This window comes from Carassius carassius, chromosome 34, assembly GCF_963082965.1.
Source record: "Carassius carassius chromosome 34, fCarCar2.1, whole genome shotgun sequence".
NCBI lineage: Eukaryota > Metazoa > Chordata > Actinopteri > Cypriniformes > Cyprinidae > Carassius > Carassius carassius.
The window spans coordinates 24,812,194-24,839,030 of record NC_081788.1 but is presented as its reverse complement, the minus strand read 5'-3'; the positions used below and the strand labels follow the sequence as shown (position 1 = coordinate 24,839,030).

At 41.5% G+C, this 26,837-nt stretch overlaps 1 protein-coding gene across 2 annotated transcripts; it reads left to right on the top strand.

The window, feature by feature from the left end:
- Positions 1–208: 208 nt before the first annotated feature.
- On the top strand, positions 209–26,332 carry LOC132114838 (intraflagellar transport protein 81 homolog). 2 transcript variants are annotated; one of them, XM_059523189.1, is made up of 19 exons: positions 209–505; positions 767–844; positions 4,196–4,221; positions 4,383–4,560; positions 7,516–7,605; positions 7,688–7,753; positions 8,250–8,360; positions 8,508–8,592; positions 12,973–13,136; positions 13,490–13,585; positions 14,418–14,564; positions 20,004–20,153; positions 21,283–21,411; positions 21,994–22,083; positions 22,238–22,324; positions 22,644–22,715; positions 22,802–22,887; positions 23,603–23,648; positions 24,842–26,332. In XM_059523189.1, the coding sequence occupies exons 1-19, from the start codon at positions 362–364 to the stop codon at positions 25,022–25,024; spliced, it is 2,028 nt and encodes a 675-aa protein (XP_059379172.1). In that variant the 5' UTR covers positions 209–361; the 3' UTR covers positions 25,025–26,332. The 2 variants fall into 2 exon arrangements, with proteins under 2 accessions (XP_059379172.1, XP_059379171.1); XM_059523188.1 differs by having other exon boundaries at positions 4,380–4,560.
- Positions 26,333–26,837: the final 505 nt, after the last annotated feature.

Here is a 26,837-nt window from a genome sequence, read left to right as displayed (position 1 = left end):
CCGTCCACAGCAGCAGGGAGCAGCAGCGCAGTTTCCTGACCTAAGATGGCCGCCAAGTGACGACACAGCTGACTCCGCCTTGAGCCATCTAGCCTTTCTATACATGTCTATGGTGGCAACGGTTCCCAGGCAGAATTTGTTTATGTGTTCGCGGTACACGCAGTTACATAACGTATCCCGGTTATTTATCATTTTCCTTTAGCTAAAATCTAATTAAAAAAATTCTGCGACAGAGAACCGTTCTCCGATTATCAGCTCGACAATTAGCTAACGTTAAGTTAGTTGGAAAAAAGTATTTTTCAAAGCATCGCAAACTAGTGAGATTTTTTTTCTTTGGTTTGAAACCCACAAAGCCTTAAAGATGAGCGAACAGCTGAAATTTTTCGTTGAACAGCTAAACAGGGAGCCTTTTAAGAAAAACTTCAATCTCATAACATTCGACTCTCTGGAGCCGATGCAGTTACTGCAGACTTTAAACGATGTTCTGGCTGAAATCGATCCAAAGGTAAGTCAGAAATCGTCTTTATTATTAACTTATTGGTGCACAATATCAGTTAATTAACATAACAGTATATAACTGTATTCTTTGTGTCGGCATCTGTCATCTGCTTTTTATAATCTATATTATATTTGAGAGGCTGGTTTGCTATACAGACCTTATCTGTCAGTTTTATTTGTACTGTATATTGTAAGTGTGTTCCCACTAATAGGCTGTTTTTAACACTTTATCTTGTCTCTTTATCTATCCATGCATTTTTTGTTTCAGCAAGTCATTGATATACGTGAGGAAATGCCTGAGCAGACAGCTAAGAGAATGTTTACTCTTCTGGGGATGCTGAAATACTATAAAGGTAAATCAGTAGCAAAACTCGAGAGGTTGAAGATCTGAATGTGAGAACTTGTCATATTAATATTTGTATTTGTAAGTTAAAATTTACACTCATGGCTCTGATGTGAAGAGTTGAATCTTTCAATTTGCACACACAGACAATGATCAAAACACCCGTGTTTTGAATTGGAAGTTGTAGATTAATAGTTACAAATGTGTAGAATGACATTCACACAAAGAAAATGACATACACACATGTTTACGACATATTTACTTTTGCACTTTACTTCAGTTTCGCTGCACAACGTCAAGTCGGCACTTACAACCTCTCAGATCTGGAAGTACAAGTTCAAATCCTAGCGCTCTGACTTTTGCTACTCTTTTTGCGGTATTCTGTTGCAAAACTCACTTGTGCACTTGTATATGCAGATGTGAGAGAGGAGAGCTGGGGGCGAGGCTTTGGTGCGAATGAGAACATTTTATTGGTCGATGCCCGACCAATGAACAACGCCAATTGTTTTCACTGAATATCCTTAGCTTTGACAGGATTTTAAGACACTGCATTCATTTTGCCATTCAGGTATTATCTGGTAGACAAATAATGCAACATATTTTATATGTATATCCCACTGCATATCACTGTACCAGAGTTGCAATATAATGCTGTTTTTATTATTTTTATGTTTTGTAAAAATAATTTAACATCTTCATTGAGTTAAATCCCTAATTTTCTTGTCAGTGATGAATCTTTTTAAATGCAACATTATTATTATAAATTTTTTTAAAATAAAAATCGAGTGTTTAATAATGTCTAAATGTACATTAAACAGCAAAACCTAAAAAATAAGCACTTATGACCAGAAATACTGTTTTGAGCAACTAGTAGAGCTAAATACATGTATTTATTAAACATCAACAAGGCCATCTAGTGTTTAAGCAATGGAATTGCATATGAATATTATCTTTCTGGCCACCAAATGCCTCTAATTTAAAGCGTGCCTCTTTGCACTGGAATTTAAACCTAAATACTAGTTATTGTAGTATAAATTATAACCATATTACAAAATGTTATATTTCAAATGGTCATTCATGGATCATAATTATTGCGCATATTATTTAGTACCATGATCTCTTCAAATTAACTAAACAGGACTGAGTTAACATGTAGTACAGTTATTTTATTGGTTAAAAGTTACACTTAATTGTTTAGTCACATTTAACTGCTAAGGAGGAGTATGAGAACATAATGCTGTTACATTTTCCAGTATAAAATGCTATTGTAACGCAAGTCATTAGTCAACGTAGTTATCCATGCATAATCAATGCACTTTAAGTGTTACAAATTACTAGAAAATCGCTGCAAATATAATGAAACTACTGTCTGTCCCAATTAATACATTTCAAGCATATTGACAAAACGTTTAGTTTAGTACTATTGATAGCTCCATGAACCACGTGACCGCGTGCCGGTGAGATCAAAGCAAAGCAAAGTACAGCGAGTTTACTCTGCAATATGCAGTGGGATATACATATAAAATATGTTGCATTATGTTGCAATATGTTGCATTTGTCTACTAGATAATACCTGAATGGCAAAATGAATGCAGTGTCTTAAAATCCTGTCAAAGCTAAGGATATTCAGTGAAAACAATTGGCGTTGTTCATTGGTCGGGCATCGACCAATAAAATGTTCTCATTCGCACCAAAGCCCCGCCCCCAGCTCTCCTCTCTCACATCTGCATATACAAGTGCACAAGTGAGTTTTGCAACAGAATACCGCAAAAAGAGTAGCAAAAGTCAGAGCGCTAGGATTTAGTGATGGGATTTATGGCTCTTTGAGGGGATCAGGTGTTCTGACAAATAATGCTACCTATCAGATTATGCTACCAACACTGTATTTATCATACTGTAAGGGTAGGTTTAGGGTTGGGGTAGGTGTACATGTTAATAAAGCCTCACACCTTATTAATATCATGCATGAAGCAAAATCTGATAGGTAACACTTTTCGCTATCGAATTATGCTACCATTGGTTTTAATGGGAGGTAGCATTTTTCGACAAGGCAGCACAAATCGACAGAACACCGGATCTTCGCGATCCGTTCCTTTCAAAGAGCCGTTCAAAAGAACGGCTCTTTTGGCTCTTTTAAATATTTAGTCAGTTTTAAGAAGCCAGCTTGGAGGCATCTCAGTTTATCCTGGAAATAATCACTGGGAGGAATGATGAGGTGAGATTTGTAGCCAAATAATTAAAACTCAGATATCACACACCAATATCTGAGTTTGAATTATTCTGAAATATTGATTATTACCTCATTTGTCATGTGTGGACTATATTCCATAGGGTTGCACAAATCCCTCTGCTTAGACAGTGACATCACTATTTTGGATTTACCTTTAGTACAAAGTGTGTGTGTGTAAAGCTACGTTGACTTATGTTATTCATACAATACCTACTCACGAATAAACATCAAAAACAAAGCCAGCTGCAATGAATTTCTGTGCAAAACAGCTTTTACTACAAACACTTCCACACAAGAACATTGTTATCACACAAGAACATTTTGATAGAAAACATAAAATTAGAATAAATAAAATGGAAATGTCTACATACTACTGTAAACTTTGCAAATAGGACATCAGCCACTTCAAGTCAATGAACAATAACAAAGTGGGCTGCAATGAATGTCTGTGCAAAACAGCTTTTTTTCAACGCTCCTACCCAATGACAGAGGCATGCAGGTTTTTTTTCCACTGGAGTAGTCACGTGAAGGATGCGTGCACAACTAATAACTAATATCATCACGCTATAAAGGGTTGGCCTGCGCTGGGTGCGCCCCTCCCCCTATAACTGTTCTGTCTCGCGGAGGAGCTCATTTGTGTGCATCTGTGTGAAACGCATAGGATAAAAGAACGACAGAAAGAACGGCTCCCTTCCAGCCGCGACTCGGCTCCCATCGTTCATGTTTATGAGCCGTTCAAAAGAATCGGTTCGTTCGCGAACGTCACAACTCTACTAGGATTTGAACTTGTACTTCCAGATCTGAGAGGTTGTAAGTGCCGACTTGACGTTGTGCAGCGAAACTGAAGTAAAGTGCAAAAGTAAATATGTCGTAAACATGTGTGTATGTCATTTTCTTTGTGTGAATGTCATTCTACACATTTGTGACTATTAATCTACAACTTCCAATTCAAAACACGGGTGTTTTGATCATTGTCTGTGTGTGCAAATTGAAAGATTCAGCTTTTCACATCAGAGCTGTGAGTGTAAATTTTAACTTACAAATACAAATATTAATATGACAAGTTCTCACATTCAGATCTTCAACCTCTCGAGTTTAGCTACTGATTTATCTCCATAAAATACAAACCTCCTGGAGGAATGTCTGAAGCGTAAGACAGAATCAGTGCAAAATCTTATATGGTTGCCATATATATGGGAGCCAAGTTTGTTTTCTGCTATCCTAACAGAAAGATTAAATTGATTAAAAAGTTTTACTTTTGTACATTTAAGTGTTTCAGATATGTTTGAAATGTGTATTTATCGACAGAAGCAGTTTTCGTCAGGGTTTGGTGATGGGCAGTAAGCCTGTGGTGCACCCCATCTTGCACTGGCTGTTACAGAGGATTCCTGAGCTGAAGAAGAGAGCGTACCTGGCCAGGTTCCTCGTCAAACTAGAGATTCCTGCTGAGTTTCTCCAAGATGATATAATTGCTGAGACCTACCACCAGGTATGACTACTGAACATATGGCTTAAAGTAATAGTTCACCCAAAAATGAAAACTGACACAACCTCAAGCAACTAAGAAATAACGAGTTTGTTGCTTCATCGGAACAGATTTGGAAGAAAGTCCAAACAGCTGATAAAAACATCACAATAATCCACAACACAAATTCAGACTCAATTAACATCTTGTGTAGTGAAAAGCTGTTTAAACTATCATTCTCATGGCACACATTCACTGCAGTGGATCCATTGGTGTGCAAGTGAAACATTTATCCAAATCTGTTCTGATGAAGAAACATGCTCGTCTACATCTTGGATGGCCTGAGGGTGAGCCTTGTAAACATTAACAACAAAATGTTTTTAGATTCTATTCTATTCTATCTGTTTCTTTTCTTTAGCACACTAAATAAACATTATTTTTGTAATTTATCAGAAATTAAATGAAAAACATTTAATTTGTACATTTATTGCTGGCAAATAATTAAATTATGCAAATCAGTTTCCCAAATTTGTATGATAAGCTTGCAAAAAATTGTAAAAAAAGCTGATATAATATTTAGAGTTATTAAAAAAAACATATTTTAAATGATATATTATGTATAAATATGTATGAATAATTATGTATATTTTGTATTAATTATGGATTATTCTGTATAAATGATGATTGCTTACTTAAAAAAGCCCATCACCAAACCTCCGGCAGAGCTTCGACCGGATCCCGAGGCAGGCTGGAGATATTGAGTCCGAGTGGACCATGTTCTCCACCTCCATTGTCGAAGCGGCCGCTCGGAGCTGTGGCCGTAAGGTTTCCGGTGCCTGTCGAGGCGGCAATCCCCGAACCCGGTGGTGGACACCGGAAGTAAGGGATGCCGTCAAGCTGAAGAAGGAGTCCTATCGGGCCTGGTTGGCTTGTGGGACTCCAGAGGCAGCTGACAGGTACCGGCAGGCCAAGCGGACTACAGCCCGGGTGGTTGTGGAGGCAAAAACTCGGGCCTGGGAGGAGTTCGGTGAGGCCATGGAGAAGGACTATCGGTCAGCCTCGAAGAGATTCTGGCAAACCGTCCGGCGCCTCAGGAGAGGGAAGCAGTGCCCTACCAACGCTGTTTACAGTAGAGGTGGGGAGCTGTTGACCTCAACTGGGGATGTCGTTGGACGGTGGAAGGAATACTTCGAGGATCTCCTCAATCCCGCTGTCACGTCTTCCATTGAGGAAGCAGAGGCTGAGGGCTCAGATGTGGACTCGTCCATAACCCAAGCTGAAGTCACCGAGGTAGTCAAGAAACTCCTCGGTGGCAAGGCACCGGGGGTGGATGAGATCCGCCCTGAGTACCTCAAGTCTCTGGATGTTGTGGGGCTGTCTTGGCTGACACGCCTCTGCAGCATCGCGTGGCAGTCGGGGACGGTGCCTCTGGGATGGCAGACCGGGGTGGTGGTCCCTCTTTTTAAGAAGGGGGACCGGAGGGTGTGTTCCAACTACAGGGGGATCACACTTCTCAGCCTCCCTGGGAAAGCCTATGCCAGAGTACTGGAGAGGAGAATCCGGCCGATAGTAGAACCTCGGATTCAGGAGGAACAGTGTGGTTTTCGTCCAGGCCGTGGAACACTGGACCAGCTCTATACCCTCTACAGGGTGCTGGAGGGTTCATGGGAGTATGCCCAACCAGTCCACATGTGCTTTGTGGATTTGGAGAAGGCATTCGACTGTGTCCCTCGCGGCGGCCTGTGGAGGGTTCTCCGGGAGTATGGGGTCCGGGGCCCTTTGATAAGGGCTATCCGGTCCCTGTACGAACGGAGCAGGAGCTTGGTTCGTATTGCCAGCTGTAAGTCAGACTTGTTCCCGGTGCGTGTTGGACTCCGGCAGGGCTGCCCTTTGTCGTCGGTTCTGTTCATGATTTTTATGGACAGAATTTCTAGGCGCAGCCAGGGGCCGGAGGGGGTCAGGTTTGGTGACAACACGATTTCGTCTCTGCTCTTTGCGGATGATGTTGTCGTGTTGGCCTCATCAGGCCAGGACCTTCAGCATGCACTGGGACGGTTTGCAGCCGAGTGTGAAGCGGCTGGGATGAGAATCAGCACCTCCAAATCCGAGGCCATGGTCCTCAGTCGGAAAAGGGTGGCTTGCCCACTTCAGGTTGGTGGAGAGTTCCTGCCTCAAGTGGAGGAGTTTAAGTATCTTGGGGTCTTGTTCACGAGTGAGGGAAGGATGGAACGGGAGATTGACAGACGGATCGGTGCAGCTTCTGCAGTAATGCGGTCGATGTACCGGTCTGTCGTGGTGAAGAAAGAGCTGAGCCGCAAGGCGAAGCTCTCGATTTACCGGTCAATCTACGTTCCTACTCTCACCTATGGTCATGAGCTTTGGGTCATGACCGAAAGGACAAGATCCCGGATACAGGCGGCCGAAATGTGCTTTCTCCGCAGGGTGGCTGGGAGATCCCTTAGAGATAGGGTGAGAAGCTCAGTCACCCGGGAGGAGCTCAGAGTAGAGCCGCTGCTCCTCCACATCGAGAGGGGTCAGCTGAGGTGGCTCGGGCATCTGTTCCGGATGCCTCCTGGACGCCTTCCCGGGAAGGTGTTCCGGGCACATCCCACTGGGAGGAGACCCCGGGGGAGACCTAGGACACGCTGGAGAGACTATGTCTCCCGGCTGGCCTGGGAACGCCTCGGTGTCCCCCCAGAAGAGCTGGAGGAAGTGTCTAGGGAGAGGGAAGTCTGGGGTTCTCTGCTTAGACTGCTGCCCCCGCGACCCGGCCCCGGATAAGCGGTAGAAGATGGATGGATGGATGGATGGCTTACTTAAAAAAAATATTTTGTCATTTGTTGAGAATGCTAAAGCCTCTTTTGTACCATTTTTATACGGCCTTTAGATTCTGTTTGTATATTTTTGCCTGATTTTAGATTGACAGATGTTTCTTTTTTGTGCTTTATTCTGATGTTTTTCATTCTGCTGTTTTTATAGTATGAGGAGCTGGTGGAGGGATTCAAGAACATCCACAGAGAGTGTGAACAGCTGAAGAGCTCAGGTTTCTCCACCCCTGAGATTCGACGGGTAAGAAAGCCAGTCTTGCCGAAGTCCCATCTGGTCATGTAGAGTTTCACATTATATACAGAATAATAATGTGTCGCTGCAGGACATTGTAGCAATGGAGGAGGAGAAGGACCAACTCATAAAAAGGGTGGAGCGGCTTAAAAAGAGGGTAAGAAAGACAGAGTGCTACTGAATCTGCTTATGAAACTAAATAAAATTATGGAATCGCACCTGCAAATGCACACGTTTGCTGAGAAGTATCAAAGTAAACTGCGGAGGTCATTGTTTAAAAGGCTTGATTGGAAAAATGAACAGTTTTAAATCCACACAAAATAAAGGACCACCAATGCATTCTGAAATAAAAACAGAGGGTTTAGGTTTACTAATTATTTATATATATAAAATTAAAATTCAATTTATGCATTTAGCAGACGCTTTTATCCAAAGCGACTTACAGTGCATTCAGGCTATCAACTTTTACTTATCATGTGTTCCCGGGGAATCGAACCCCCAACCTTGCGTTTGACATCACAGTGCTTTACCATTTGAGCTACAGGAACACTCATATATATAAATTCTGAAATAAATGTTCATTGCCACAGAAGTTCTGAAGCTCAAATCCCAAAAATACTATATATATTCAAAACCATGTTCTCGTCCACTAGGTGGAAGCAGTGTCAAACCACCAACGCATGCTGGAACTGGCCAGACAGCTAAGAGTGGAAAAAGAAAGAGAAGAATCTCTTGCTCATCAGAAACAGGAGCAAAAAAACCAGGTACAGACAGTCTTAATATTTGCACGAATATGTCAGTTCGTATGTTTATGTCTGAAGATACTCATTGGAGCTCCATGACCTATTTTCAATCAGTTATTGTCTACTGTACATTCTGATAGCTCAGGCTGTGTTTTGTCTCTGTTGTAGCTCTTCCAGGCAGAGCAGAGACTGCAGAGATGTCAGATCCAACTCAAAGACTTGCAGCAAGCTGGTGCAGATGAAAAGCCAGAGAGTAAGTTGCTATACTTAAGGACTCCTGTCTCAGAATGACTCGGTGTTCAAGCGTAGGTCATGGGTTCGATTCCCAGTTCACACCCATACTAAAAAATGTATGTGAGTGATTCCTCAAATAAGATTATTTAAAAGTAAAAAAAGATATTTTTGAATATTGCCTTTCATGCACTGTGTAATGTCATTGTATGTGAATGTAAACAATCTGCAAATTTATAAAGCCAAAAGTTCACAATAAATATGGTTATTGTCTCCCAAAAGAAAGAACTGACTAAAGTTGGCAGTAATTTGAATTCCACTACCGTGATTGCTACACTTCACAGGCTAACAGATTTGCATAATGTTCTACGATGGCCGGCCACGAACACTGTAGCTCGTTCAAGTCGAGAAGATATGCTATGAAAGTAAATTTGTTTTATTTTCACTTCTGAAAGACTTGGCTGCAAATAATCAGCGGTTAAAAATAATTTTCTCTGCTGTACCACAGCAGCACAATCCCAATCTTTTTTTTGTGCTCGCATCATTTTACTGACAACTGCTTCTCTAATCTCAGGGAGTTCAACGCTGGATTTACAAAATGCTTGCTCTTGAAAGATGCCCAGTACCCAGTTTATTTGGACCAGCTGGCTCCACTAATACACAACCTCTATGTATGATAAATAAAATAAAAGATGTTTATATTTTCTATAGAGCATTCAAAATACAGAACTATGGCAATGGGCATATCATTTTTGACATGGGCTATACGCAGTAGAACAATCACAACAGACTGGGCCATCTGACCAATCAGAGCAGAGTAGGCTCACAGGTAGGAGGGATTTAGAGAGACTGAATCTGAGAACTGCTTAGAACTAATTGTTTGAGAGTCGTTGGAAAATAAGGTGATATTGTCACAGTGTCTGGGTTGTGTCCCTGGGTTTCCACTAGATGTCCTCCTTTCTCACGGTGTCTGTCACCTTATCACTTCCTGTCTCCTTATTTGGTCACCTTCCTCCTTGTTTAGGTAATTGATTGTTCCCCACCTGTCTCCTGTTTCCCCATCATCCTTTTGTGTATTTATACCTGGTCTGTCTGAGTCTTAGTCACGGAGTCCTTGTTTAATGTTGATGTTTATTCATGTCCGTCATCTTGCCTTGCCTTGCCTTGTCTTCGTGTTTTGTTTATGTTTGGATTTGTTGGATATCGACCCCTGCCTGGACTGTTTATTCTTTGGATTGCCCCTTTAATAAATACATACCCGCAATTGGTTCTCTCTCCTGTGTGTTCTCTGTAACACCGAACGTGACAGAAGGACTCCGTCGCACTGAGATCCAGCGGTATGTTTTTTTCCCGTTCCCCAGCCAAGATGGCGGAGCGGAGAGCTAAGTATCTCCGGCTGATCGCTCTCCGCCAAGAGGGCAATGAGGTGGGTGCCCTGGCACAAGTGTTCTGGTCCCTGGCCGAGGGTATGGGATACAACGATGCGGCCTTGAAGGACTACTTCAACGGCGGGCTGGATGATCCAGTGTCTCAGGAGGAGATGGTACATTTAGAGACACTGGACTACTGGGAGTTTGTGTACTATGTGCAGCATCGGCTTCTGTGGAATGCCCCAGCCACTCCGGTCTCTTCCGGTGGGGCGGTCCCCAGCCCAGCACCACTGCTCAAGATGGCCGCCAATCCAGGGCCACAGCACAAGATGGCCGCCAGCCCAGAGCCACAGCACAAGATGGCCGCCAGCCCAGCGCCACAGCACAAGATGGCCGCCAGCCCAGCGCCACAGCACAAGGTGGCCGCCAGCTTGGGGCCACAGCACAAGATGGCCGACTCAACGCCTGAGTCTCCAGATAAGGTGTCACCGGCTCGCCAACATAGAGGACGGAGGAGGAGGAGACAGGCGTCTACCGTTCCTCAAGGCCCAGAGGACGTTCCCGAGGCGGTGCCCGATGCTGTTCCGGAGACCGAGGCGGTGCCCGATGCTGTTCCGGAGGCCGAGGCGGGGCCCGATGCTGTTCCGGAGGCCGAGGCGGTGCCCGATGCCGAGGCGGTGCCCGATGCTGTTCCGGAGGCCGAGGCGGGGCCCGATGCTGTTCCGGAGGCCGAGGCGGTGCCCGATGCCGAGGCGGTGCCCGATGCCGAGGCGGTGCCCGATGCCGAGGCGGTGCCCGAGGCGGTGCCCGATGCCGAGGCGGTGCCCGATGCTGTTCCGGAGACCGAGGCGGTGCCCGATGCTGTTCCGGAGGCTGAGGCGGTGCCCGAAGCCGAGGCGGTGCCCGATGCTGTTCCGGAGGCCGAGGCGGTGCCCGATGCTGTCCCGGAGGCCGAGGCGGTGCCCGATGCTGTCCCGGAGGCCGAGGCGGTGCCCGATGCCGAGGCGGTGCCCGATGCTGTTCCGGAGGCCGAGGCGGTGCCCGATGCCGAGGCGGTGCCCGATGCTGTTCCGGAGGCCGAGGCGGTGCCCGATGCCGAGGCGGTGCCCGATGCTGTTCCGGAGGCCGAGGCGGTGCCCGATGCCGAGGCGGTGCCCGATGCTGTTCCGGAGGCCGAGGCGGTGCCCGATGCCGAGGCGGTGCCCGATGCTGTTCCGGAGGCCGAGGCGGTTCCGGAGGGCAAGGCGGTGCCCGATGCCGTTCCCGAGGCCGAGGCGGTGCCCGATGCCGTTCCCGATTCGGTGCCCAAGACCGGTCTAGAGTCAGGGCTAGTTCCTGTTGACCGTCCAGAGTCGAGTCAGGTCCCAGTGGACTCTCCAGAGTCAGGGCCAGTCACTGATGACCTTCCAGAGTCAGGGCGGGTCACCGTTGGACGTTCAGAGTCAAGTCAAGTCACTGGGTGGGCTGCTGCTCGGGCCTGTTGGACTCCGGCATCGACCACAGGGGGGTGGTGGTCATCCGCTCCGCCCTGGGGGACTCTGGCATCGACCACGAGGACGTGGTGGTCCTCCGCTCCACCCTGGGGGACTCTGGCATCGACCACGAGGACGTGGTGGTCCTCCGCTCCACCCTGGGGGGCTTCCGCTCTGACCACGAGGACGTGGTGGTCCTCCGCTCCGCCCTGGGGGGCTTCCGCTCTGACCACGAGGACGTGGTGGTCCTCTGCTCCGCCCTGGGGGGCTTCCGTTCTGACCACACGGACGTGGTGGTCTTCCATTCCGCCCTGGGGGGCGTCCGCTCTGACCACGAGGACGTGGTGGTCTTCTGCTCCACCCTGGGGGGCTTCTGCTCTGACCACACGGACATGGTGGTCTTCTGCTCCGCCCTGGGGGGCGCTTGCCCTGACTACACGGTTGTGGTGGTCTTCTGCCCCGCCCTGGAGGACTCTGGCCTCGACCACAAGGACGTGGTGGTCTTCTGCCCCGCCCTGGGGGGCTTCATGTTGTTTTTTGTTTGTTGTTTTTGTATTTACTCCTGTCCCTGTTCCTCTCTGTAGTCTGGCCCTCCATCCCTCCCCCTGAACCTCCTCCAGTCCTCCTCCCTCCTGGTCTTCCTGTTTTGTGGTTACTTTCTGGTGCCTGTTTCCAATGTCTTTCTTTTCTGGCCCTCCATCCCTCCCCCTGAGCCTCCACCTGTCCGCCTCCCTCCTGGTCTGTTTTGTGTCTGTCGTGGAGCGTCTGGGAGCCGCTCCGTAGAGGGGGGGTTCTGTCACAGTGTCTGGGTTGTGTCCCTGGGTTTCCACTAGATGTCCTCCTTTCTCACGGTGTCTGTCACCTTATCACTTCCTGTCTCCTTATTTGGTCACCTTCCTCCTTGTTTAGGTAATTGATTGTTCCCCACCTGTCTCCTGTTTCCCCATCATCCTTTTGTGTATTTATACCTGGTCTGTCTGAGTCTTAGTCACGGAGTCCTTGTTTAATGTTGATGTTTATTCATGTCCGTCATCTTGCCTTGCCTTGCCTTGTCTTCGTGTTTTGTTTATGTTTGGATTTGTTGGATATCGACCCCTGCCTGGACTGTTTATTCTTTGGATTGCCCCTTTAATAAATACATACCCGCAATTGGTTCTCTCTCCTGTGTGTTCTCTGTAACACCGAACGTGACAGATATTAAATGCATATTCTGCGAAAAGGAAAGTATTTTTTGACGTTGCATGCATGTAAACCTATTGTAGGAAACTCCTTAAAAATGGCATAATAAGGCAACTTTAAATGAAAACGTATTATTAAAGTATATTTTATGTATACATAATGGTGATTTTGCTTTTGATTTATTCACTGTACATTTATTTGTTACTTTGTAAATATATATTGTGCTCTCACATTGTTTCAGAACTCCACAACAGTTTCTTTACAATGTTCACTGATTCTTATTACACTCTCACTGCAATAGACAAGTGTTATGGCACATAGCGAGAACACTTTTTGTACTTTTATTTATAAAGGTAACATGCATGTGATCTTAAACCACAGGCCTCATGAAGAGACTCGAAGAGGACATCAAGTTCAACTCCTACATGGTGTCTTCGAAGCTGCCCAGAGAGCTGGAGAACATGAGAAAGGTGGTGCAGTATTTACAGAAGGTGGCGTCTGAGCCTGCTATGGGCCAAGCAGAACTGAGGGAGCTGGAGGACAAGGTCAGTCAGTGCGCATGGATTTGAATCTTAATGTTAAAGTCTGAACACAGAATGTTATAAAAACACGTAGATGTGATACTTCAGAAATCCTTTTAATATGCTGATCTGGTGCTCAAAAACATTTCTTATTATCAATATTGAAAACCATTGTGGTGCTTAAAGGAAGTGTGGAACACAGTTTTTTCAGGGTTCTCTTATGAATAAGAACAGCATTTATTTGGAATATAAATATTTTGTAACATTATAGATGTCTTTTACTGTCATGTATATATGTCATATGTTTTGATCTATTTAATGAACCTTGCTTTTGAATGTAGTGTATATACAGTAATGAAATGTCTTTTGTTCAATAGATCAGAGAAACCAACACAGAGATCAACCAACTGATTGAGAAGAGGATGATGCGTAATGACCCAATGGATGATAAACTCTCTTTGTTCAGACAGCAGGTTAGCCATTATATCTTTTCCCCTCTTTCATCACCTACTTGAGGTAGGGTTTATTTTTGGTAGGGAGATTTCTGCCCATACTTTATTCATGCAGGGTTGAGAAATATGTGATTTAGTGTTTGCCCCTTAAGCCTTTGAAGCCCATCGTGCCCAGAATGGAACACAGGGTATAGGTAACCATGTGGCCATCATACCTGTATGGAGAGATGATGCCCTTGTCCTGCATGTCTTTGAACTTGAAAGAATGTTTGATGTTCTCTGATTTGCTAATACAACAATATGCATTTGTTTCATATGTAGTTGCCAGATGTCCATTCATCATAGCCTATTACACGGCTCTCTTGATTCTGATTGGTCAGTGGCGGCATTCTGATGTCAAATATTTTTGTATAACAACTAGACTGTATAATAGACCTTTGTCCCAGTCAACTGATCATAGTGTTGTGTTTTTTTTTTTCAAATAGGCAGACTTTTCTTACTTCCTGTGTTTTTCAATCACGTCCATTCATTACGTTTACATATAAAAACAATGTAAAAGCATTGCAGTATAATGCAAAACCATATTCTAAAACCACCACTAGTGAGAATTCTTCTATTTTGCATTACATTTGTTTATCAGCATAGTCTTGAGTTTGTCCGATTTTTTTCTTGAATGTGCTCCGGCATGATTTTAGATGTATATATATATATATAGTAAAAATAGCTTAACTTACTAAAACTAAACTCTAATATTCAAAATTAAATTAAGAAAATGTGAGCGTCAATAAACCACCAAATATTTATTAAAATACATTTAAAACACATTTTAAATATAATTAATTTGTGTGTTTAGGCTGCTATTATAGTCCGTAAGAAGGAGGCCAAGGTGGAGGAGTTGCAGGAGGCCCGTGAGGAGTTGGCGGCTGTGGAGAGAGAACTGAACATGAAGAGCAGTCAGGCACGAGAGCAGGGCGGAGTGGAGCTGATCCGTGGAGATGAGGTTCTGAAAACAAACACACACTATCCACAACACATAGAAACAGCTGCAAGTGCTTTAGGGTAGACACACAAACTAAAAATATTACAACATTAATTGTTTTAAAGCTTTATTGTGTTACATTAATATACTTTTGCAGTGTATATACCTTCATCACCAGAATTGGCTTGTTTCATGTGTAATAGAAAACCAAATTTGCAAAGAATAAAAACATATAGTATGTACACTTAAAGAATACAGTGGCAGCTGTGTATGTAAATGAGCAGTGTGTACTTCTCTTTGTTATTTGTGCCATTTATTTGTTAGGAAAATTCTGCCAGATGCACATTTGCACCATCAGGATCAAGCATTTTGTTTACTCCTTTCCATATCAACAGAAGAATGGCACCAAAATCAAAAGTTTTTGGCAAAAGAGAACACTACTGCCTATTTTCTCTTTTTTTTCTAGTCATGTAGAACCTATTTCAAACCATTTTTTTCACGTTTCTACTGCATAGACACGCAAGTTTGATTAAAAGCCCATCTTGAGAGCAGTGAATTAGCCCTTTAAGCAGCACTGCTCCAATAGTGCAGGTGACAGTTATGTCATCTGTCTCGAACTTTCTCACACTGGCCCAAGTGCAAGAGCTGACATGTTTTTTTCCCAGGATATTTCCCGGAGTAACTGTCAGTGATGAACAGGCATGTGTCTGTTTCTGAGACCTGTGAACTATCCTGTCCTCACTTTTTGCTGCCTGTCTGCATTTTTTTTTTTAACAAGCAGACATTCCACTCTCTGGCTGGCCTTGGGCAGAGATATTTGCAGGCCGAACAGATAGAGCATCTCCCTTGCTAAAATAGCCACCACATCCCTCCCCCAATTCTGGACTTCCTACAATTTTATCAGCCTCTCCATGATAACACTAACTTCTGTCCATGGCTCATCCAACCGTGAACAGCAGCAGCCAAGTGATGGATAGCTGAAACTATGGAGAGAGTATGTGTCTATACATGTGATAGGGATGTGCAAGTCTGAGCCACTGAAATAGGCAATAACCAAGTATGGTCAACTTGAGGCACAATGTAGAAGGAAACGGAAGGAAAGAATGGCTTTTGGAGCAGTGGGAGACCCAGCTATGACTCAGATTAAATAATCACAGGTAGATAATGGCAAAAAAGAAAGAAAGAAAGAAAGAAAGAAAGAAAAAGAAAGAAAGAAAGAAAGAAAGAAAGAAACAGTTCCATGTTCCCGGGGTTAGGGTTATGATTTCTAAATGTGATTTCCAAATTTTTCTGCTTATTTCTAAACTTAATAAAAATAAGATTAATTGTGAGTTAACAAACATTTTTAAAAGGTATTCAAAAGTTGATTAATTTAAGATTTAAAAAAAAAAATTACAATACTAAAAGCAGTGGTTCTCAACTGGTTTGGCCTTGGGACCCACATTTTCCCATGGTCATCAAGCCCTGGTCCTATTTGTTTATGTATATACAGTACAGACCAAAAGTTTGGATACACCTTCTCATTCAAAGTGTTTTCTTTATTTTCATGACTATGAAAATTGTAGAGTCACACTGAAGGCATCAAGGGCTATTTGACCAAGAAGGAGAGTGATGGGGTGCTGCGCCAGATGACCTGGCCTCCACAGTCACCGGACCTGAACCCAATCGAGATGGTTTAGGGGTGAGCTGGACCGCAGACTGAAGGCAAAAGGGCCAACAAGTGCTAAGCATCTCTTGGGGAACTCCTTCAAGACTGTTGGAAGACCATTTCAGGTGACTACCTCTTGAAGCTCATCAAGAGAATGCCAAGAGTGTGCAAAGCAGTAATCAAAGCCAAAGGTGGCTACTTTGAAGAACCTAGAATATGACATATTTTCAGTTGTTTCACACTTTTTTGTTATGTATATAATTCCATATATAATTCCACATGTGTTAATTCATAGTTTTGATGCCTTCAGTGTGAATCTACAATTTTCATAGTCATAAAACTAAGGAAAACTCTTTGAATGAGAAGGTGTGTCCAAACTTTTGGTCTGTACTGTATATTTGTTTAAAAAACAAAACAAAAAAGCTAAGCAAATTTCTTTCACAAAAATTGTTGACACACATGCAAAGACTAACGTCTCAAATCAAAAGATATATTCTTTATCAAAGTTAAGACTCTGCCACGCCCCCATAAAATGGCTCATTCAAACACGCCCCCACATCTCTACATCACTATGTGGCAATATTTGCATAATGCCTTCCAAATGTTCACGCAAAGAAAGAAGGCGTGGTTTCAGTAACCACAGTTAGTGTTGAAGCAGCCATGTCAGGGAGATGCTATGTGTATCCACGCGATTATGGAAAGGGGCATTACATTTCCGATGAGTGCTTGCGGTGTTCGACCAATCACAATGCACTTGGTCAGTTTGCCAATTAGAGCAGATTGCGCTTTTAAGAGGGAGGGACTAGAGGCGGGGAATTTCTACCCAGAACCTAAACATTCTTAACAACTACCTTACTAACTATTAATAAGCAGCAAATAAGGAAGTTTTTTGAAAAGTCATAGTTAAAAGGGAATAAGTGTTCCCTATTCTAAAGTGTCACCATTTTTCTATATACAATTAAGTTGGTATGAGCCACCACAGTCATTTAAACATATTCAAAATAACACAAAGTGAAAATAACATGGCGTTTTTGGGTTATGGAAATGGTGAAAACACAATATTAACACGAACTATTAATGAAACATGAAAACTGCTTCTGAATAGAATAGAATGAATATCATACCTTTATGCAAAGCCTTCCCAGCTAACACACAAAATATCAGTTATGCGATTTATACTTTACTTTTAATTCACACGGTGCAAGCTCGTAGTTTCCTTTGCGCTTTAGTGAAATGATATACAGCGTGCCACACCGCATTTGCGTGTGCAATTGAAAAGTGTGTGCTACAATATATAATATATAAAATAAAAGTCACATCAGAAAAACATTTAGAATTAATTTTTGTGTTGTTTCTTTGACTGTGACCCACCAGATGAGAAACAATGTATGAAAGCAAAGTTAGATAAGAGAATATAGATTTGTTTGCATTTTAGTAAAAAAAAAGATTAAATCCTGATCCACACTCCTTGGTGGCAGTAATGCACCTTATGATGTATAAAAAATGCAAAAAAATCTCTAATAAGAAGAAGGACCTTGCGAACATACATAGATGGATCTGTAGGTCTGTCTTGTGTTTTTCCACACACACACCCTCGTGTTTCCCTTACATGAATACCGTAATTCCTCAAATAAAAGCCGGGGCCTTTATTTACCTGAACTGCAGAAGGTAACAGGCTTTTATTTGAAGCAGGCTTTTATTAGAGGCATGCCTTTATCTCTAATTCCATCTGTTTGATAAGTAATTAAATTAAAAGCGATAGCGTTCCAGTGGACAGAGATCATAACATTAGCACAGAATCAGTTCAGAATCAATGACCTAAAGAATCAGTTCCGTTCAGACGCGCAGTGTGTCAGTCTGCTTCATGCTGAATCACGCATGCGCAGTATCATCAGCTCCTCGGTTCTCAAATTTGTTTATTTGACTACCGGTTTTTATTTGAGGAATTACGGTATTCCAAGTTCAATACAAATTCAACTCAGTCAACAGCAGTTGTAGGTATAATGGCAATTACTAAAAAAATTATTTTCTACTAATCCTCTTTTTTCTTCAAAAAAGCAAAAATCCTATTGTGAGACACTTAAGGTTCAGGTATACTTTTTGTCATGTCCCGCTCCATCTCACAAACAGTTGCACACACAGTTCTTTCATAATGTTTTCTTATTACAATGAGCATGGATGGAATCGGCTTGTTCTTTTAAAATGCTCCGAGTATCACTGTTGTCAGCTAGGATACAAAAACCGGCCTGCTTGGGAGACGGAGCAAAACGTGGACAAGAATTATACTTTTGGCTTTAAAGTACAATGCAATTGATTCAGGCCAGAGTTCACCAAATGTGAACTTTGTAACATTCATGTTTGGTGAACTCTGACCTATGAATTTGAATTTCATGAAGACGTGATCAATAGACATTAGACAAGAAGAACAATACATCACAGTGTGACAGACTTTAAAGATACAGATTTGCAGTGGTGCAGAAAGTTTAGTAGATTGTATATTTTAGGGTTTTTTATATTTATGTTGAATTTATACTTTTAAAAAAGATGCCACAGCACAGAGTGTAACATCATATAAAATGGTGCAGTATCGAAAAAGACTAGTGTGTCTGCTGCTTAAAAACTCTAAATTGACTCAAATATCAACTGAATAATTAATATAAGATAAAAAGTGAAATTATTTTTGTGGTAATCAGCATTATGCGACAAATGCTGTTGGTTAAGTTTAACTTATATTAAACCTGCAATAAAGCATTTAAATGCTCACGTGTTTCAGTTGTTTGCAATGAGGGAACTGAGAACACAGAAAGGTATTATTGTTGCTCCCCTCCCAAACCGCACCAACCTTGTCTGCCCTTGCTGTCCCAAAATACACAAAGCATAAACTCTCTCACACAATCTCTGCATGCCCCAAGTGACATACGGCGCATTGTGTGATTTCTGAGTTTGCTCTCTGGTGCCTCTCAACATTTATAGCCATTGGCAGTACAGACAGTAGAATAGCCTGAGTGAATGAGCTGCCAGATGAAGATGTTTTTTGTCACTCTGGCTGCATGCCTGCAGGCTCAGGTTTCTTTTGTTGAGATCCACTGAGAAGTCCCAGCGGCACACTGGTTTGCTCCTTCTTCACACCCACTCATTCCTCAGAGCTGATTTCTCCTAGAGATTCTTACTTTACCGGAAACAGAGCCACAATGTTCCCCTGACTTTGCCTCAATGCATCCCTTAACCCCGCACATGTACCTGCATGTTATTACCATTTTCCTATTTGAGACGGTGGCTTTGCTTTGCTTGTAGTCATTAGTGAGACACAGTCACTCAACCAGGGCTCATTGTGTGTTGTGATCTGTGTTTATCCCTTCTGAAATATCCTATGTCACATTTTCTCATTGCACAGAAGATTAAACTGACACTGATTCTTCGGATTTTAAACAGCATTTCACTTTTCCTTTTTTTAAATTTTTAAAAAAATAATTATTATGCATACGGATTTGATGACCTAAAATTAAACTATGCTTAATTGTGAAACTACATGAGTGCTTAGGTCTTTAAAAACTCATTTTTCACACCACAGGAGCATTTACAATTAACTAGTGAAGGCAAAAGGGAGATTAAAAACAGTGAAAACTTGCATGAAATGCAGAACAGTTAAACAGTTTTTTTCTTGTCCATTTTCTCCTTATTTTCTTTTTTCTTATTTTTCTTTTTTCCTTTTTTGTCCTTTTCATTTTATTAATGATTTTTGTCATGGATTCGTTTTTGCATGTCTTAATTAAGATTTCAATATGTTGTTTTTTTTTTATCCTGTTTTTTAGTTTAAGCGTTATGTGGCCAAGATGCGTGGCAAGAGCAGTGCTTATAAGAAGAAACGTCAGAAGATCGCTGAGCTGAAGGTGGAGTATGGTGTCCTACAGAGGACTGAAGAGATCCTGAGAGAACGACACACAGCTGGACAACAGCAGCTGGTAAACACATATTTATTCGTCATTCTGTCGTTCTTTCCATCCGCAAGGTCTATAAATGTTCATATTTTGTGAGCTTTCAAAGAAGTGTTTTTTTTAAGCTAAACTTCAAATTACCTCAAATTACAATCATCTGTATTTCTTTAACTTCAATTTATTTTAATTCCACCTCCTTACATTCAAATCCAGATTGCAATTCTGCATCCTGTTTGGTAAATTAATTCAAATCGAATTCAAATTCAGGATCTGAAATTGAAAATAGCAGCCTGCTTAAAGTCCACGTTTGTTCAGCTTACATCACTGGTGTTTTATCTTGTGTCTATCAGCATATCATTTCAACATTTTATACGCACTGGTATATGATCTACCTTCCCTGTACCCGTCCCTGTCTATTCAAATTGCATTAACGGTAAAGTTACAGCACCTTCCTGGAAATGACTTCACACCTCTGAACCCTCCCTGTCTCGGACTCTATCAGCAAGCCCATTTGACGCAGAAAGGCTGAGCTCGGGCTATTTATGATCCTGGCATTTGCTCCCTGTCTGCGTCCCATGCTGTTGTTTTTTGAGTAGGGGAATTTTCGTCCTCCGTTTTGCGGTTGGTTCCACGAGCCTGGGCCAAAACGGTATTCACTGTTGTTTCATATTTTAGAATATCAGAATATAATCATTACTTTCTAATCCAATAATCAGAATATTCATTAGCATATAATGTAAGACGGTACTTGTTTTTATCAGCTGCCTGTAATATCCTTGGTCACAAAAGCAAACATGAAGAGTAATTTTAAGAGGCAGAGACCGTTATTACATTTTGATGAAATATATATAATGAAAAGATTTTATTTTACAATGTTCTGATGTATCATGCACATTGACATTTATTATGTAGGTAAATAGGGTCGATTTTGATTTCATTATAAGATTGTTTTGCGAGAAAGCTTGGCTAATATGTTTCAGATCTTGTTTGTTCTGTGGGCTGAAATTATACAGCTCACAGTTCTAATGTTTTTCAGTAACATTGATTGTTTACGATATGCAAATAATCAAACTGAGAAACATTTCAGTTAGTAATCTAATTGACAAGGCAAATAAACAGTTGTTTTATTTATGCTTTCTTGTGTTCTGGCGTTCAGCAATCTCTGGAGGCTCAGCAGGGGATCTCGGGCTACAGCGATACTCAGGAAGAGCTGGAGAGAGTCTCCGCTATCAAGAGCGAGCTGGACGAGATGAAGGGACGAACGCTGGACGATATGTCTGAAATGGTCAGCTGGGCCAGGCGGATTGGATAATGATGCACAGCTCTCAGCTTGAAATGTGTTGTTTCCTCCAAATGTTCTGCTCGGTGTTTCGGGAGACTGTCAGTATGCATATTACATTGGGGAACGTTAAAGCTAATTAGATTTTTAATCATTATCTATACTATGAGATACACTACCGTTCAAAAGTTTGGGGTCAATAAGCTTAAAATAATAATAATAATACTTTCATTAAGCAAGAATGTGTTAAGTTGACCAGAGGTGACAGTAAAGCCTCTTGAAATAAATTCTGTTCTTTTGGAAGTTTTAGTCATCAAATAAGTCTGAAAAAATGTGTCACGGTTTGCATAAAATTAAAGAAGCACAACTGTTTTCAACATTAATAATAATTATAATAATAATAATAATAAGAAGAAGAACTGTTGTTTACGTTTTTTAAGGTTAAAATTAGTATATTGGTCAGTTCTTCTTCAATATATATACAATTTTACATTATTTTTGATAGATAACATTGGTAATTTTAGTTTTAACATTTTGTTTATTCTCACTCGGGTCATCATCTGTCATGAAGATGTGTGTTTATTTCAGGTAAAGAAGCTGAATTCAGTGATAGCACAGAAGAAGTCTGCTCTGTCTCCTCTGATAAAGGACCTGAGAGCTCTGAGACAGGAACACGCGGTGAGTGACTGTTTAGCGTCAAGTGAGACACTGAAGATACAAAGCCATTTGTTTCTCTCCCCCATACTGAGATTCATTATCAACTACAAAGAGCGAATCAGCATATCAGCTCTGTCAGAATTGCATTCTCTTTTGTTTTTGCTTGTTAAAACAGGAGCTCGCTCCAGAGTATGAGCGAAAGAAGGCTCAGTATGACACCTGTGCTGTAGGACTGGAGAGCAACAGGTCCAAGCTGGAACAGGTATGATGGGGCTCAACCAGGGCTGTGAAGCATTCATAATGTAATGACAGTTTCATTTAATTTAAACAAAGATTGAACTGTATGTAAAAAAACTGTAGATGTAAATTCAAATATTTATAAATTAAATCTGATTTGAACTGCAATTATTCTTCCTCTTAGTCCAGTTCAGATTTAAGTTCAACATTCTGTGGATGTTCAAATTCCAACTCATAAATTCAAAGATAGTCAACCTTGGTGTCAACTTGACTGTTTAGCATCTCATGAAACAAAATTGAATATACATGAGCAGGCAATGATTTAATGTTCTGATGTTATACAGGAAGTGAGGGTACTTAGGGAAGAGACGGCACAGAAAGAAAGCCGATATCATCACATTAACTGCATAAGAGAGGTAAAATCCATCTTCCTCTCAGACATCAGAGATTTCTAGTCCTGTGGTTTTCTTTCACTCTCTCCTCCCCGGCCTCTCTGTCACAGATTTTTGAGAGTCAAATGCAAAGAGCGGCAGATCAGAGTAAGATCAATCAGTCAATGGACTTACAGGTGCGGAGGACAGCTCTCAGGTGAGAAACTGGAGATATATCTGCTATAGATAAATCTAAAAGCTCCAGTGAAAAGACAGGCGTGCACACAACACAGAACTGACAATCAAATTATCCCAGAGAGACTCTTTTGAGCTGGCAGCTCTCAGCACGCCTGCCTGCCTACTGCTCAGAACCGTTGTTGTTTTTCTTCATGTCTTTTGTTTCAGTTATGCTTCAAGTATCTATTCACCCATTTCTGATCCATGCAGCCTACACATTTGAAAACTTTAGCAGATTTTCTGCTGAACATGGAGGCGGGCGATAGCCTTGTGGTTAAGGATTTAAGCTGTTAACACAAAGGTTGCAGGTTCAATCCTAAGTAGGAGTGACTCAGGAATTGGCAAATTGCTGTAATCATAAGTCATGAGTTCTTTTACCATTGTCAGGTTAGATTTGTTTTCTTTCCAAGCATTAACATTAACAGAAATGTAAAAAAAAAATAGCTATAAATTCAACTTAAATTAAATAAGAACATTTGTCTTTGCAGCCAATGAAAATAAATGTTGGTGTGTTAAACAAACTAATAATAAGTTTTTTTTCAAAGATAATAATTTATTTCCTGCTATAGATCAAATTTTCATGTGCACATAACATAAGGCTTTGAAAGACTTGAGAAATAGTGCACAAAGCATGTGGATTTTTTCTTAAAGGCAAGTATTATATTAAGAAATCACTGTATATCCTTCCCTTACAGAGAGAAGTACATTGCGAACACAGCAGAGCAGGAGTCCTTGGGCAAGGTGAGGATCTGTCAAATCTCTCAGACTCATAACTTAGTTCCATCAGGCCATTTACTGGTCATTATCTCATCTGTCAGGGTCAACTTGATGTTAGGGTCAACTTGGGTGGGGGGCCTGGCCTCTGTGATATTTCTGCCGAACTGTGCATGTGATCATGCTAGTGTTTGAACAAAGCTTGTGTAATCATTGCCCTGATGAACAACCAGTGGACCACCCTCTCAGCATGGGGGAAGGAGGGACGACTGCATGCCAAACTCTTCCATAACTGCCCATCCTGCCCTTTAACTTGTTTATAACTGCTACTTTACAAGCTTTCTGAATCCATGAATTATGCCAACATTGACTGCCGGCACATGGGTACACTAAATGTAATGTCTCAGCAAGAATTTGAGATTCGGATAAGGTATCATGGGTAATTTTTTCAGTAGCCCCTCACTTCAGAACACAAGATCCAGGGGGCGTGGTTGGATCCACATCTAACGGGTGGAGATTGGTAAGTTTAGGGGTGGAGATGGGTGGGTTTAGGTACATTATATATACAGTAAGGTGGGAGGAGTTGGATCTGAATACACCTTCACATTCAAAGAGTTTTCTTTATTTTCATGACTATGAAAATTGTAGAGTCACACTGAAGGCATCAAGGGCTATTTGACCAAGAAGGACAGTGATTGGGTGCTGCGCCAGATGACCTGGCCTCCACAGTCACTGGACCTGAACCCAATCGAGATGGTTTAAGGGTGAGCTGGACTGTAGACAGAAGGCAAAAGGGCCAACAAGTGCTAAGCATCTCTCGGGGAACTCCTTCAAGACTGTTGGAAGACCATTTCAGGTGACTACCTCTTGAAGCTCATCAAGAGAATGCCAAGAGTGTGCAAAGCAGTAATCAAAGCCAAAGGTGGCTACTTTGAAGAACCTAGAATATGACATATTTTCAGTTGTTTCACACTTTTTTGTTGTGTATATAATTCCATATATAATTCCACATGTGTTAATTCATAGTTTTGAAGCCTTCAGTGTGAATCTACAATTTTCATAGTCATGAAAATAAAGAAAACTCTTTGAATGAGAAGGTGTGTCCAAACTTTTGGTCTGTACTGTATGTAAATGATTGATTTTATCTCCAATGGGAGTCGGAACATGTAGCACTAGGCAGGTTTTTAAAGCCGATGAACATTGTGTCTCTGGGTTTGCAGGCTCTACGTCAGCAGGTAAAGCAGGTGCGAGAGAACCAGGAGACCAATATGAGACAGATGAAGATGTGGAAGGACCTGCAGACGCTGTTGGAGTGCAAGAAGCAGTGCTACCTCAAGGCTCAGAGTCAGGCACCTATTGGGCACATCATCCAGGATGTTGGCAAGGATATGCTGGTTCTGTGATGCCCTCGTAAAACTTGACTTTCTGGTCATTGATATATGAATTACATAAATCATTGCATACATTATTGTATATGTACAATTGTATATATATATATATTCATTTGTATGTTAAAGGAATAGTTCAAACATAAATAAAAATTTGCTGAAACATTACTCACCCAGGCCATCCAAGAAGTAAATGAGTTTGTTTCTTCATCTGAACAGATGCAGAGAAAATTTGCATAACATCTTATCTCATAACTTGCTAACCAACAGTTAATGGGTGCCGTCAGAATGAGCATCCAAACAGCTGATAAAAAAACATCACAATAATCCAAAATAGAAGTCCATAATAACACTTCCTTCAGTGAAAAAGTCCCCTACCTGTTGTCCTCTTACATCAAAATCCAGCAACATATTTGTTTAAAACTATTTTAACTATTTTAGCTTTGATCTGTGCATATTTTTATTCTCTCCAGACAACATGACTTTTTCACTGGAGCAAGCAGTATTATTGATTAGAGGACTAGTATTTTAGTCAGAGACAACGGATTGACGTTAGAATGTTGTATTTGTTTTAAACAAATGTGTTATTGATTGTATTTGTTACAAACACATCTTTTCACTTCACAAGACACTAATTAATAAACTGGAGTCATGTGAATCATGTGGTTTTTATCAGCTGTTTGGATTGTCATTCTGATGGCACCCATTCACTGCAGATCCATTGCTGAGAGAAATTTCTCCAAATCTGTTCCAATGAAGAGACCAACTCATCTACGCCTTGGATGGCCTAAGGGTGAGTAAATTTTTTAGCAAATTTCAATTTTGGGTGAACTATTCTTTTAAAACTGTATATTAGTACATATAAATGCTTTCTGAAGTGAAAAGAACTCCTATAATGAGGGTCGTCTGGATAAGAGGGTTCAAAACTCTGACAAACTGACTTCCAACAAGTCCTTAGTCTTGGTTTTGACACGTTTTCAAGAACAGAGCTCCTGTCTATGTGTCCAAAGATAATGCCCTACAAAGTGCTATACTTTGGATGCTTCCACGCTCCAGGTTATTTTGGGATACAGCAGCCATGACCTTGGATAGAAGAGCTGTCCAATTTAGGAATTCAGTTGGATCTCCTTTTGTTGCTCTGTCAGGGTAGTGCTACAGTAGTAAACAGACTGACCTGTCCAATCATCATGCGCGAGTAACTTATTTACCAAATGTTAATTTTGTTTTTCTGTCTTTTACACTATAAGGACAAGTGAGAAGACTAGTTCAATTTGTATCATAAAGTCACACACATTGTAAATTAAAGATTTATACAATTATGCAGTTATTGTATCTATTTTTTTTACTTTCTAATGTAGAATATTCAGCAGTTCTGATCCTCTATATAGACCCTACAGCTACAGGTGATACTTTTTTATAATATTCAGTAAAACTTTCTCTTTTTCGTTCTCTGTCTGGTGCATCCATCCATCCAGAATGTCATTGTTTGGATGAGAATCAGTATCACCACAGCATACCCATAAGCATACATAAATGGATCCTTTCTATAAAAATGGATATGCTAGAGATCCAGGGTGGTAATTCATTTATTTATCCATATATTATAATAATATGCATAGGTCACCCTGAGTAGGTGAAAGCACTGTATCCTGGCGTATATGGATGCATATTCATGTGTCTGCAGTATAATGGACATCTGGCTGCTTAAATGATTTAATACTGAGTCAGTCTCATTCAAATTGGCCACATCATAATCACAATTAGATTTTAGATCTATAATCACTTAGATTTTCTAATTCTAAAACAATTAGAATAGAATAGCTAATGT